Source organism: Cryptomeria japonica, chromosome 1 (genome assembly GCF_030272615.1).
Source record: "Cryptomeria japonica chromosome 1, Sugi_1.0, whole genome shotgun sequence".
NCBI lineage: Eukaryota > Viridiplantae > Streptophyta > Pinopsida > Cupressales > Cupressaceae > Cryptomeria > Cryptomeria japonica.
The window spans coordinates 421,044,145-421,059,420 of record NC_081405.1 but is presented as its reverse complement, the minus strand read 5'-3'; the positions used below and the strand labels follow the sequence as shown (position 1 = coordinate 421,059,420).

Genomic DNA, 15,276 nt, shown 5'->3' with positions numbered 1-15,276 from the left:
CCACATGGTTCTCCTATTGGAAAGAAGTGCAGTTTGTACCAACATGGATTGCTCGGTACTAGACACAAACTTAGGTTTCCATTGTTTTTCATCACTTTGTTTTGATTTACATTGTCTAGTAGTATGCCCAAAATTGTTGCATTTAAAACATTTTACCGTATTTGAAAATCCATAATTTTGTTTGTGTCCAAACATAGGAGTTCTGTGCTTTATAAATCTGCAAGTACTAACCTTGTGACCAAATTTATTGCAATAAAAACAATATCTATTGAAGAAACCAAATCTAAAAGATCTGTCAAGAGAATATGTTGGATTTCTGTTTGATGTCTTAAAATTCTGATTTTCTGTTTTGTCCTTACAAAAACCAACACCGGTCAGATCTTTGTGATGTTTTTGTTTATCAAGAATATCATTCAGATGCATAGTACTCTCATATTGACCAACTTGTTTTTGTAGAGAAGAAACTTGTTGTTCTAAAACTTTGATTTTCTTATCTCTATCTTCAAGAAGAGATTTTAGATTTTCATTTGCTAAATTTGAGTCATTCAATTCAACTCGTAGAATCTGATTTGAACTTTCATGTGAGACTACTAATTTTTTTAATCTTTTTATTTCTTTGAGAGCACAAAGTAACTCTCCCTCAAGATCAATTTCACCTTGGTCTAGAACAGATTGATTTTCAGATTTGCTAGTTGAAGAAGATTCTATTTCTACCATAAATAGTGTTGCATCTCCTTCACAAGGTGAATCATCTGATTCTCCTTCAGAGTCTTCTTTTGTGAAGAGACTCTTCTCTTTCTTAAAGGTATTGAATTTCTTTTTAGGTTTCCACATTTTCTTTTTGTAGAATTTTTCTGATTTTTCTTCTTCACTATTTAGATCACTTAGAGGACATTGAGCAGCAAAGTGCCCAGTTTTCCCACAATTAAAACATTTGAAGAGTAATTTACCCTTATATTTCTTTTTCAATTTTCTAACAAGTAGAGCTTCAATAGCATCTGAAAGTTCAGATTCACTATCAGGTTCTTCTTTCTTTTCTACTCTAAAAGCTGTTTCTTTTGAAGTAGAGGAATTGCTACCAATTCTCATTTCATAAGCAGTAAGAATACCTTGCAGATTATCAAGAGTCATTGTAGAAAATCTTTTCTTTTCTTCTAAGGTTGAAACCTTAGTTTCAAATTTTGGCAATAAGGTTCTAATGACTTTTCTAACAACATCTTGTTCATCCACTGTTTCACCAAGACCTCTTCTAGAGTTTACTATCTCATCAATTCTTAGAAAATAGCTTGCAATAGTTTCATCATCTTTCATTCTCAATGCCTCAAATTGATTTTTGAGTGTGAGAATCTTTGATTCTTTTACTTTTTTATCTCCTTGATAAATTGTTTCTAGTTTATCCCAAATCTCATGGGCAGACTTACAATGCATGACCTTTACAAACACATCCTTTGTAAGACCACATAGGAGTGCATGTTTGGCCCTAGCATTTAATTCATATTTTGTTTTATCATCAGGGTTTGTAGGAATAATATCAGGAACTTTATACTTAGGTGTAACAATATTCCACACATTAAGATCAACAGAGATCAAATATGTTTCCATTTGAATTCTCCAGAACACATAATCAATGCCATCAAAAAGAGGAGCTCTGGAAAGTGAAGCACCTTCTTGATTTTGAGCCATTTGAACTTCCAAACAACCAGGAACAATCCCTAGGAAAGACCTATATGGAGGGATCCTACGCTCTGATACCACTTGTTGGAAGTGAATTGACTCTAAGATGGGGGGAGGGGGGGGTGAATTAGAGTCTAAGAACTTAACTCATACAAGAAATTTTGAAAGAGAAGTTGAAATTTCAAAAATGAAGTAAATAACATTTAATTTTATAAATGACACAGTAACATGGAACTTGCAGATATAAAACAACAATTGTATGAATTAGCACAATGCAAAACAAATGAAATAATCCAACATATCAGAGCATGAAACTAATGGAAAACTTTTGACACATTCAAAGATTTCATGAGTGGAAAACCCTCTTGGGGTAGAAAAACCACTCGTAAAGATCCTTTTTATTATAACAATGAGAACCAACTCTGTACATTGTCTTCAAGGAGCAACAACCACATCATAATTGCAGAAATATACTTGTGCAACTTTGAGATTATAAGAGTACAATTGAAATAATTTCCTTTTACAAATATACTGCTATAAAGTGCAGAGAAATCACATACTCTGTATACTCTGTTATTTGTATGAAATACAATAATCCTTTCTGCCCTTGATTTCCAAAATCAAATTCACACTGAATTTCTGAAAACAGAGTTTTCACAATATTCAATGAAAAATCTTTTCAATCTTTTTCACTGATCACAACAAGTAACGCACAGTTTTCCCTGCCTTATTTTTTTTTTTCACACTCACACACTTTTCCAAAATGTCACGGCCATGATATGTATAAATGCCCAAAGATGTAGAATCAGTTCCAAAACTGAAATGAACTGTTTTTTAAAAAAATAAAACTGTTCGAAAAACAACCTTCCAAATATACCTTCCAAAATAGGGTAACTATATTAGTTAGGGTTTCTAAACGGAAACATGATTTTTGTATAACATTAAAAATAGTTATAAATCTGCTCCAAAAAATTGAAATCCGTATGAACAACGAATCTCTTGTTTATAGCATATAAAACCCTTGTAAAACTTTTGTTATCTTTAAAAAAATAGTTACATGACCGTAAAAAAAGAACCATCAAACTCTTTATTCCTGCTCATCTCTTTTTACAAAAGAGAAAAACATTTTGCAACTTTTTTACTGCTTTGTAAAAACCTGAAATAGAAATTAAAGCCTTCAAATTACCCATGGCGGCACCTTCTAGGGTTTGTGCAACAAAATAAAACACTGTTGTTTATTCTTTTTCTTTTACCACTTAAGAAACCAAAATATAAAATAGGATTTCAAAACATTTGAAGTCCACAATAGAGTCTCGTGCAAGAATGCCAGGTAAGTTGATGCCAAGTCATTACATGGTTGTACACATCATAAATTTCACCGAACAATATGTAGATGAGGCATGATAGCATTATTAATAAAAATATGCCAATGGTTTATCAACATGCCTTTCAAGATGTCACCCTTTTTTTTTGTCGTCAAGGGCAATCAAGAGTCAACAGAGGGCACCCATACTTTTCTATTACCTCAGACATCATGATGGCCTCCTCAATCTTCCCGCACTCACATAAACCCTGACGTCATCTTTACCAAGACGAGACATGTCAACTAGTAGAAGCAGAGCATCTTTGTCTTCCACATATAATTTTTCAGCTTGAACCCAAATCAGTGTTATGCATCTTCAATTCTTTTGCGTGTAACCCAATTCAAAATTTCCTCTTCCAATTGCACTTAAAACCTATATCAAGTTTTCTCATTATTCGACAGAACCATATCAACTTGGTCTAGCCTCGCTCCTAAAATCCAACAAAAAAAACTACGAGGGGGCTAACCCTTTGAACTTTTCTCTAAAACAAAATAATGTCTTTCTCTCTGTCATATCCTTCGGTGCCCATTTCCACACTAAAATTAAGTCATAAGGCTTTTGATACTTGGCCTCAACGCAAAAAAAAAATCTCTATCTCCTTATGTTTACCCTGAAGATCTTGCAATGCTTGGGATGCTCAAAGTTCCTGTGACTCAACTGCTTCTCTCTGGCATCATACGATTTAGAAGCTTCAGATCTAGTTACAACTTTTGAAGAATTTTATTTACCGTCTCATTCATTTTGTTTTCCTTCTACGTGTAGGCTTGTGCTTTATTTTTCTCTATTATATTTAGTGCAACTATTTTTGAAGATCTTTTCTCATTTTGTCACTATCTTTTTGTAGGAACTTAATATTTTCTCTGAGGCCTTAGAAGTATTAGAACCTCGGTGCATTCTGCAGGCCTGTTCCCCTGTTAGCTTTCTTTCTTTTGGAGCTGAAGTTTTACAAAGCAAACACTGTTTAATAGTCTATATGTTTAAAGTATTTATTCATCTAACGTACATAACTGGTACTCTCATTTGGAGGTTTCACAAAGTTGTTTTTTGCAACTTTCTTTTTATTGTCTTGTTTAAACATGTCATAAATGAAAAATTCAAATGACTTTGATGTTCAATTTATCAAATTATTAATCAAATTTATTTTTTACTATTGTTATCTTGAATGATAGTTGCTTAGGACTTTTTTTCCCCTTTAATAATGGTAATTCAAATGTGAAATACTTTGGGGACATTTGCTTTCATTTTCAGAATTTTCATTTTGAAAACTACTTAAAGAAAATATAATTTCAAGGGTTTAATGTCATCAAGGTTAAAATGATAGCGATTGAAAGAGAAATAATTAGATTTATCTCCATGCTATATAGTGCCTTCTTTAAGAAAATTTTCAATCAACATATTCCAAAATATATTTGGATAATAACCTTATATGAGTTGTTTTTATCTCTTTATATCATACTAGAGGGAGTCTCTTTGTGATTTGCCACAATGTATCAATAGTTTGAATGCTTTTGTACAAACTTTGTTAACCTTTAATTGCCATACTTAACCGTTAATAGATTCAAGTAAATGTTAGCCAAACAAAATTTTATAAACATTTCACACAAATATCTTAAAAAGTTCTTTTGTTTATGTAATGGAATAGAGAAAATACCATAATATACACAAAGCTCTATCTCTAGAAATTGAAGAACAGTTGTCAATTTTTGTTTCACTACTCTTAGTTCAAACTATAATTACAGGTGGAGTAGCTTCTATATTTTTTTAAATTCTAATATTGTAATGTTTATACCTAATTTGTCTCTTCCTACTTCAGCACTAATTGTTTTGTTGTCTCTTCATACTTCAGCAGTATTTAGTTTTTTTTTTTAGGTTAATTAGCTTTTAAGTTTTATTTAGCGTTTAACTTTTTAGTAGTTCACTTTAAACGACTTGTTCTTAATTTAGAACGTCGTCCTTGTAATCTCTTTTAATACGCTTGTATATTGTTGAATAGATTATACGATTATTGAATCATTTATTCAATTTATTTTTCATGGTATTAGAGCGGGTCGATGGGATTATTTAAAGTTTGGCGAATTTTTTAATAAAAAATCATGCCCTTCTTTTTGGAATATTTTCCAGATTTTTTTTAATTGTTTTTTTATAAAAAAAACGATTTTCCTTTTTTGAAGGCTTTTTGATGGTATTAGAGCATGGAAATTAAAAATTTCAAAATTTTTTGTTATTAAATTTTTTTCGAAGTTTTTATTGAAGAGATTTTTTTTAAAACTGTTTTTTTTTTTTCAAAAAAAAGAGCAGATTTTTTTTCCTCTTCCTAGGCAGGTCTACAATTTTTGACTAGGGTTTTGACCCTTCAGTTCAAGTCGAAATTTTATTCTGGTTGCAGATTCTTGGTGGGTTTTTGGAGACCTCAACTGGGTCGTTGTTAAATTTTTCTGGGTGCATAGTTTTCCATGCCTCGATTTTTGAGCCATCAGAGTTGCATTCTGTTTTCAGATTCTTGGTGGGTTTTTCGAGAGCTTTTTTGAGTTGGTCTCAAATTTTTCTGGGTGCCTCGTTTTCCGCACCTCAAATTTTGTGCCAGCAAATTTGCCTTGGAATTTAAAAACATTTCACAATTTCTGCTATTTTTGTGGACGTTGGGATTTTTGCTAATTTTTTTTGGGCACCATTTATGCTGTTTTAAGTGTGCAAAAAATTTTAATTTTTGGGTTTCTTCCAAACCTTGGAATTTGTGCCTTGGAATTTATGCTAGAATTCTCCTATAGGGTTTCGTGTAGTTAGTTTGGGTCGCACCTACCAGGGCGAACATTTGCAACCGTGATATCTTGCAGTCAGTTTTGGTATTGATACTCTTTTGCAAAAGTGTTTGCCGATTTTCCTCAAAATCATGGTTTCAAGTTTCAGTTTGGTTACCCAACGTCAGGTTGGATGGATTTTGGTATTTCTTGGTCATTAACACTTTTCAGATCCAGGGAGGGTCTCCACCGCAATAGAGTGTTCTTTTCATTTGTGATCAAAAGACCTGCAGTGTCTTCTGTAGGGTAGTTAGTAGATATAATGACCATTAAGGGAGGGTATTAGAATATTTAATTATATTTTAGTCACCTATATTTAGTTCCTTGTTTAATGGTCATTTAGCTTTTTAGTTAATTAGCTTTTAAACTTTATTTAGTATTTAGCTTTTTCTTTTTGGTTAATTAACTTTTAAGCTTTATTTAGAGATTAGCTTTTTGGTAGTTCACTTTAAACGACTTGTTCTTATTTTAGAACGTCGTCCTTGTAATCTCTTTATATACGCTTGTATATTGTTGAATAGATTATCCAATTATTGAATCATTCATTCAATTTATTTTTCAGTGCTAGGCATGGTTTGTGCAAAGGTTTTTCTGGATGAATACAAAATGCATGATCTTCCAATATTTGTCAATCCCAAGAGTTTTGGAAATGTTAGTTGCAGTCTATTGCCATGCTTTTTGAAATTGTATAATGGTCTATATTTGTTGAATGCAAATAAGAGGATGCCATGTTTTTGTTTCAACCATATGAAACGATAAAAGCTTATACAATTGAAAAGTGGATTGTTGCTCAATATTTTTTCCTAAATTGAGTTTCCAAGATAAATATCTTGTGCTATATTGTTTGTGCGCTGTCTTTCATTCACTTGTTTATGTCATGGTTACATGTTAAATAACATCTAGAGTAGAATTGGATATGGATAATATAAACATGTTCTATGTTCCCCAAGATGTTTAGAAATCAGTAAAATAGTTGCAAGTACATTGCAATTTTGGAGCATGTCGTTCAATTAAGCACATTTGATTATAAGATTTAGTATTGAAAAATCATGCAACTTAATATTAATGTCATTTATCGATCAATGCTTACCATTTTAATTTTAATGACTTTCAAAAAGTGAATAACATTCATATCACATTTATTGTTATTGTAAACATTCGAATTGAACATGAAAAGATGTTCTATAGCGAGAACTAGCAAAGACCAATAACTTCCTAATTTGTAGCAAATGGTAGAAACTCATGTTGTAACAGAGCTCTTGTTTTTATCATGTGTTGGCTGCTTAAGTGCTCCAATGTGAAGCCTAGAATCGTCCATAGGTGTCCCATGTGCCCCTTCCCTCTGGTGATATCCCACAATGGCTTCTAAACCCGAAAAAAAGATGGCAACAAAGGGCACAGCTTCGTCCTCCTCAACCCAGGCAATTGACGGGAGCGGATATTCTTTTGTCAAGGTGTTGACGGCCTTTTTTTCTGTCTAATCGTTCTGCTACTTGCAAATTGAAAATTAACCTATATATTATCAAGTGTCCGTTCTTCGGGGCTCATCACTCATCGCTCTTGGCAAGCCTGTAAAGGGTAAGGAGAAGCCTGTAAATGGAGGTGGATCGGAAGCACAAGTTCAAGCGGGAGGAGAAGCAGCCATGGACATGGAAGAGCAAGGTTTGAAGCCCTTTCGCTCTCGCATTTCACCTTCTTTCTAGCCTTCTTCTGTTTCCTTTTCAAATGCCTTTTTGCTTACCTCTTGCAGGAAGTGGCAGGGAAGGAAAATTCCAGCTTTACAACTGACTCTCGATCTCGTAAAGCTTCAATAGGTATAACTGTTGCCTTTTCAAAGAGAAACCTTAATGTTTACGAGGTGCCGCCATTAAAGCCTGAAACAGAAGCTTATTCTAGTGTTCGCGGAAGGAAGACATGGACACCTCTCACTCCTCTTAAACCTCAAATGATGGCTCCTGCCACAAATCAGCGGCAGCAGGACGATATTATTTGTCCAAATCCACAGGAACTGCAACTGCAATCCACACAAATAGTGGAGGAGGTTTATGCAAATAGGAAGTCGCCGCTGCATTCCACTGGTTTTGCAGCCCGGCGAGAAACTAATTTCGTCAAATACGAGCGCAGGGGGAAGAAAGAAAACCTAGTTGGAGAATTGTGCATCGAGAGAAGCCATCATGTCAAATTTAATTTCAATCCTTCTTCTCCTTCTCAGGAAAAAAATACAACCGACGACAAAAGCTCGGAAATCGCGCTGAGAAAGAAATTAAGGAACGCTCTTGGTTCGCTGAAGTCATTGTCACCTGAAAAGCAACAACCACAAGCCGCTGCCCCTCAAAATGAGCCCAAATCTGACACTATCGAGACTGAGTGGGAAGAAGCACAGCAAATCGCAAAGCCTGTGAAGTCAAGAGTACAGCAAAGGGGAAAGAGAAAGCCGTCCCCTCCTCTGCATGAGCACATTTTTTCATTCGATCAGGATGAAGTTGAATGCGAGCGAAAACCTACGAAATTATCTCGTATGTTTACAAAGACACACCCTAACACCAACGCAGGCTTGAAGCTGCTGCTTCAAACTTCTCCCGAGAAGATAATTCAACAGAGCTCCACAGATACAGAAATACAGAATCACCGCTCTCCAAGCCCTGCAGCCACAGCCATACGCTCTCCCGCGGAAATAAAGACACACCCTGACACCAACGAAGGCTTGAAGCCCCCGCTTCAAACTTCTCCCAAGAAAATAATTCAAGAGAGCTCCACAGATACAGAAATACAGAATCACCGCTCTCCAAGCCCTGCAGCCACAGCAATACGCTCTCCCGCGGAAATGCCTGCCACCACCACCTTCGCTGAATCTCCCTCGGCATGCCTCGTATCCTTAACCCTTTATATAGATTTACATACTGCCTAATGTACATGAGGTTTTCCCGAATTTATTTTATTCAGAGGATGAGTTTATACTGTTTTTATTCATTTATTAACTTATTTAGCAATAACTTTACAAGACTTCAGCGTCAATTTTTCAAGCTTGACAATTTTAGAAGTGATGTAAAAATTGTCACACAGTTTGCTCGATCAAAAACTTGAAAAATCCACTTAAATAGATTGTAAAATATTGTGCTGCATAAAGATTTAACCATTTCATTTAAATTCTTTAAATATCAGTTGATTTAACTAAGAAACAGGAAATAAACGGACTTGGGTATCTTGAATGTTTTTCTTGAACATAGTCCAGCTCGCCCGGCTTCGGCAGAGGAAAGGCCATATGCTGGTATCCGATGAGAAGGCAAGAGTGGAGCCACACAAGGAAGCATCACCGTTATTTATTGCAAGAGGTAGATCATAGATTTTCTTTCATTGTTCAATTGAGTCATCTCGTTGTAAAATTGGTTCCTGCTTGAAATAATGAATGTTTAGGGCTTTATATCGAATCTGTATGCAGAAGATGTCATTAGTCGGTCATCTGCAAGAGCCTATCGCAATAGGGTAATTGAGACAGAGACTAAGATATGCAGGCGGCGGCAAGTGAAAAGAAAATCAAGGGAACAATCCCCGCACAAAGGTAACTGCTCCGTCATTTAAAAAAAATCTCCTAGTGTATACCCTTTAATTTACTAACAAGTCAGTAAGGATTGGCTAAGTAAAGAATTTTTCATGTTAATAACTTTGTATGGTTTCGTTTGCATGGTATTTGGGATCATACTCTGATTAATCAGAATGAGGAAGTAAAAATGGATCACAGTGTGAACTGCAATACTATGAGAACAGAACATATAATTTTTTTTTCTCATTTATTTTCATTAAATTGCAAATGTAGAGGATAGCATTTGATTTATAGATAATTCCCTTTTTGGCAGAGTGTGCGCCCCATGATGAAGATGGAAGTGATGATTCAAGCGATCTCATGGGGTATGCATATCTGTACATTGCACAATCTAGTTTTTAGTGCTCAATCAAAACATTGCATAATTATTCCAGTCTAAGTGCATTTGCAGGGTAGTAAAACACTTCGCAGGCATACTGCAAAAGTTCAAGAAAAAACTCAAGATGGAAGTAGACAGGAATAAAACTCAAATTCTAAACAGTGCCTCGCATGATATATACACTGAAGTCGACAGAATTCGATCCCAAATCCAATCTGAAATGTGGGTTCTCAAACACTTTCCAAAGCTCTGGCCCTGCAATTTCTAGATCTATTTTACCTTTATCGTAATAATGACACTCTGGTTAATCGCATTGGCAGAGCTAAATATACAAATTTGTGCAAAGCAAAGCATAGACAATGGGAAGCCCATCTACAAGGTATGTTTCTCTGGTATGTAAAGATATAACAAGCACAAAGCAATGACTTTCATTGGGTAATAACTACTACCTGATGCTCATGCAGATGAGAAGGAGAAACTTGAACTAATTCATGAAAAGTTCAATAAAGATTTAGCCCAGCTTACCCAGTCTTGGCAAACTATTTTCTCTCAGATTGAGGGAGAAGAAATTGAACTGAAAAGCATTGCTGAAAGACAGAGTACGTATGCAAATGCAGAGGAGCGTTGGTTCTTTGTTGCTGCCTTAAAGTTAATGATATATACAATCTGCTGACATAACATGTTTAATGTTTGAGCTGAACAGAAGTGTCACACAGGAAGCTTGTATCTCAAATGCAAGAAACAATAGAGTCTCAGCTTGCTTATGCTGAAGCCAAGATTGCGGCTGTTCGCAAGGTGAGATTGCATTACTTGTTACTAGAACAAAAATGAAGCTTTGTGAACAACGGTGTGTTCAGTTTTTGCATCACTTTTTGGATCACACTCTGAATATTACGACTGTGTATTTCCTTCAAAAACTGAATAAGCAGTGGTTATCAAGTGTGATTCCAAATGTTTAATGCACAAACTAAACACAGGTGTTCTAAAAAATAATTCATGTAATTCATTTTACATTTATTTGGGCAGGCTGCTGGAAACAATATGCAGGCACTTAAACGTGTGATGGGACAGACATTTTAGGCTCAGCTTCCCGCTTGCAGAAGACTAGAGTGAATACTTTAAAATGTCGGCGCCAAAATAATGTTTGTTACTTTGCATCCAGTGTAGGGGGAATGAAGTGGAGCCTCATTCCTCCTCAACAGGCTCCAGGTTTTGTCTCAGAACTGCAGGACGGTGAACGTTACTTTCACAAATGTTTTGGTTAAAAATTACATGTCATGCCAAATGTAAATCTACTTTTACTATAAACATTTGAATAAGAGTTTTTCATTTAAAAAATTGTTTATTTGCATCAATATTTTTGTGATTCATCATTAGCACACTTAATCATAAATATTTGTTTAAAAATAATAATGTCAAAATGATTAAAATATGTGAATATAAAAGACGCAAATTAATACTTTCAAAGCTCCACTTCATCGTAAAATATGAGTTTGAATTATATATTTCTTATTATTAAATATTTAAACTACATGACTATCTTCAATTGCACATAATATGTTTGAAGAGGTAGAAATAAAATTTCTATTACAATTTTATAATTAATTTAGGTAATAATTGTGGTTTGAAATAAATATTTAAGTATATCAAAAAAAATATTTTAAATGTTAAAAAGGATAAAAATATCTATTTCTATATGTGCCAAATGGATGTGTATTTAGCAATCAAATTAGGCTTAGAATTGTGTGATCTTGAAGGCAAGAAAAATATCTACTCTATTTTTGTTCAATCTCACATTTATAGCTTTGATTTTTGTACTTCAAGATTTTATATTATTTTTTCCTTCCATGTATTTGAAAATAGTGTTGCTTAAAGCATGTTTGAAACTTTATTATGCTAGGGAAGGGTGATTAATTTCCCACCTTGTGTTTTAATCAAGTCCCTTAATTGATTCGATCATTTTGACAGGTTTGAAGAGATGCCAAGTAGAATACAAATGCTTCGGCAAGTCCTCTATATCTATCGATGTTTGAGTTTTTAAAGTTATTTCATCCTCTAAAATGAACCTGGGCTTCTTCCTTTTATACAACACCTTTGTGTGCAAATTGAGTTGGTAGAAAATTACCAATTAGAAGCAAGTTGGCCTAGGTGATAACATTTTATTTAGGAAATCAAGGACTAAAGTTGCATGTGTAGTTTTGAACTAGGTTTAGGGCTACACTTATTGTCTTGAACTAGAATTGAAAATCATGTATAAGGGTCGGGATTGGACCTTTAGGGAATAAGGACTTAGATTTTGATATCACATAGACTAAGTACAAACTCTTACACATAAATATGTTATTTGGACGTTAGACTATTGCACTTGTTGGTTCCCTAAAGACTCAACAGATCCTCTAGAATCCTAAAGACTAGACACTTTCTTATGCTTAGACTCAAGGGTGGATTTGGCCAACGAACGAGATTCAGTCACAAAACTGAAATCTCCTGCATTTCAAGCTCTGCTAGACCAAGGTGGGTGAGCCTAACAATCCCTAAAGATTCTACACATACTTTGCACAAACATTGTATTTTATAGCAAATAATGCTAAATACAATTTCACCAAGGGTATTCTAAATAACTCTAAATCTGGCTTTGATCTTGGTCATTTATCCTTTACTCAACAATTAGGAATAATTTTTACACTACACCTAAATCCTACAACATAAATTTAAATGTTACCAAACCAGATTTGAGAAATATCATAAATCAGTGCCTAATCCTTGGGTGTGGAGTTAAATCTTAGATCCTAATTGTAAATTCAAGCAACAAACTAATACAAATTAGTGCCCCCTTTGACACTAATGCCTAACATTAATGCAACCCCTTTTTCTACCCCAGATCATACTTATCCAAATTATATTATCAAATCCACAACAATTTTCGTAAATAATTTATTTCCTTCCTTGAAGGAAACCCATACACAAACCACACAACTACAAGGAAATTGCAGTGACAAATGTTAATACCCTTAGTATTATCAATTCATATGAAGTTATAAAATACATTTTGGAGACAATTCATGCAATACCACTGCTTAGCATTGTTGCAAGAATTACACATTCATCACCTATTGAAGAAATTCTAGACCTATGGTAAAACATGCATATTCTATTTCTCAGAATCAGAAGTTCAGAACCTGTACATTAGAGAAGAAAGAAGAATAAAAAGAAGAGGAGAAAACTCCGAATCTAATTTCTTGTTGACACCTCTCCTCCTCTTCAAAATTTGATTATGTAACCTTTATTTTGTTTCCCTCTCTTTTCTTCTTCTTTTTGTCTTCAAAATTCCCTGCAATTGAAAATATTTTATTTTCTCCACTTTGTTTTCTTTGCTTATAATTGAAAAAATTGTTTTCCCTCTCATTTGCCTCTTCCTGTGAATGTATTTTCACTTGGTGGAAACATACATACAACACTTTATCCTTTGCAACATAAATTTATCATTTTCCCCCTTTTAACACTTGATTTGCACAGATAAACCTGCCTTTATCATATTTTGCTTTCACTCCCATGAAATATCTATTTATTTGGTGGACACATTTGACTATTGCAATATTTGATTTTGTAATCAAATATATTTACCCCTTTTTCTCATTACAACAATCTTTGCACCTATATTTCATTATCACGTGATAAAACATTTCCCCTTTGATTTATTTGAGAAATAACTTTCAACCTTGGTAGAAAATATCACTCTATTGTTGTGCTACATATTACCTTTGCTGATAAAATGATTTCTCATCTGCATCTTAGTAATTTATGTAAAAAATTCACTCTTGGTGATTAGTATCTCAATAGTAGCATTCTGTTTTTACTGGCAAAATATTACCCCTTATATGTGTATGCGGGAAAAGTAGTTCAATGAAACTTAAATTGTGAAAATATTCAAAGACCTGCCCACACACCCATGTGACTCTTGGTGCAAGTTATGGAGCCATGAGGAATAGCTCAACTTCCCAAGGAGTGTTCCATGGTTCTCTATCTCACAAGGTCCCTCAAGCCAATGCCTTTGCTCTCAGATCACCGAGCAAAGTGACTTAGGGATGACAAATGCAAGAATGAGGGATGTTTTAGATCAAATTTAGTATGAATGCATCCTATTTATGCATGATTCTAACAAATGAATTAAACTAGATGATAAGATGACAAGGTTAGTAAAAATACTATCCTAACATGATATACTATTTATATGATTTAATATAAGATGATAGAAATACTCTAAAATAATTATTAGATTTATTTCTATTACAAAGAGAGGCTAAATGCTTGCTAAAATTAAGTATAAGTATGATGCTAAAGACTTGGATCCTAAAATGGAGGGATGAGGGCTCTATTTATAGAAGAAACATGGCAATGGATGGTCAGGATTAAATGATCTAATCAAGGGTTAGGATTGAAAGTTATCAATCCATGTTTGCAATTCTCACCAATGAAATGGTGACAATTGTCAACATAAGACTGCTTGAGAGGGGATGTAAGAAGCATTGAATGCTTGAGAAGACCTCATGGTTACCTTAGGAGGTAAGGGTTAAGGTTAGGTTAGGGTTATCCATTGGATAAAGCTTTTACCGAAAGGGTAAACTCTTGTGCAAGGGTTAAAGGGATAACCATGGTCAAAGCAATGAATGCTTGATGAGACCCCTGGGTTAGATGAGGGTTGAGTTAGGCAAAAAGTCTCTAACCATGCCACTCAGGGTTAGTTAACTATTAATGGTTTGAAAGACTTTGGGGATAAATTTGTAAGAGTCCTTCCAAATTTGGGGGTATTCAACAAGTTAGCTTGTTGAAGGCATAAAGGCTTTAATGCCTTTGGAAGACTTTACTCCAAATTTGAGAAGTGACCTCCTCAAATTTAGGGAAAGGGGATAATTGATGGGTTTAAGTTAATTGATTAGAGGGATTTTAGAAGAATTTAGGAAGAGGGTTAGGAGGCAAGTGGGAGATGTAGGAAAATGCAAGTGGGTGAGGGATAATAGGATTAAAATAAATTGCTTTATTTCAATTATGGTTGCAAATGAGGGTTTTAAATAAATTAAATTTATTTATTTGGGGTGAACTATTTAATTAAGTAGAGAGAAGGGATTTAATTAAATAAAATGATTTATTCAATTAAATGATATAAAAGGCTTAAGTGAATCTAAATAAATAAATTGAATAATTTATTTAATTAAATAGAGGAAAGTGGATGATTTAATCAAATTAGATTTAACTAAATAGAGGAATCAGAATAAAATAAACATTAAATATTTATTTGGGAATATGGTCATTTTTATACGTCTACATTTTGCCCCTCTTTGAAGTGACGTGTGTGCACATGTTGATTCAAAGAAAATTGATGTGTCGTCAAAATTTGATCATGATCAGTGTGATGTCGATGTGGAGATGTTCATGTCGTGCCCCATATTTGATAAATGATATTCCAGATTTGATAAATGATGTTGATAATGCCCCCTCGGGAGATGAATCAAAATTTTTGAA

At 34.0% G+C, this 15,276-nt stretch overlaps 1 protein-coding gene across 2 annotated transcripts; it reads left to right on the top strand.

Moving 5' to 3' along the window:
- Nucleotides 1–7,136: 7,136 nt before the first annotated feature.
- LOC131065324 (meiosis-specific protein ASY3) lies at nt 7,137–11,088 on the top strand. 2 transcript variants are annotated; one of them, XM_057999817.2, is made up of 10 exons: nt 7,137–7,498; nt 7,587–8,705; nt 9,069–9,168; nt 9,279–9,395; nt 9,691–9,742; nt 9,829–9,978; nt 10,077–10,135; nt 10,221–10,355; nt 10,460–10,551; nt 10,783–11,088. In XM_057999817.2, the coding sequence occupies exons 1-10, from the start codon at nt 7,433–7,435 to the stop codon at nt 10,834–10,836; spliced, it is 1,944 nt and encodes a 647-aa protein (XP_057855800.2). In that variant the 5' UTR covers nt 7,137–7,432; the 3' UTR covers nt 10,837–11,088. The 2 variants fall into 2 exon arrangements, with proteins under 2 accessions (XP_057855800.2, XP_057855790.2); XM_057999807.2 differs by having other exon boundaries at nt 7,139–7,498; nt 9,276–9,395.
- Nucleotides 11,089–15,276: the final 4,188 nt, after the last annotated feature.

Coding starts and splice junctions, on each gene's coding strand:
- LOC131065324 (XM_057999807.2), top strand. CDS start 7,433: ATGGAGGTGGATCGGAAGCACAAGTTCAAGCGGGAGGAGAAGCAGCCA. Junction 9,743..9,828: donor GATTCAAGCGATCTCATGGG/GTATGCATATCT, acceptor GTGCATTTGCAG/GGTAGTAAAACACTTCGCAG. Junction 10,136..10,220: donor ATGGGAAGCCCATCTACAAG/GTATGTTTCTCT, acceptor ATGCTCATGCAG/ATGAGAAGGAGAAACTTGAA.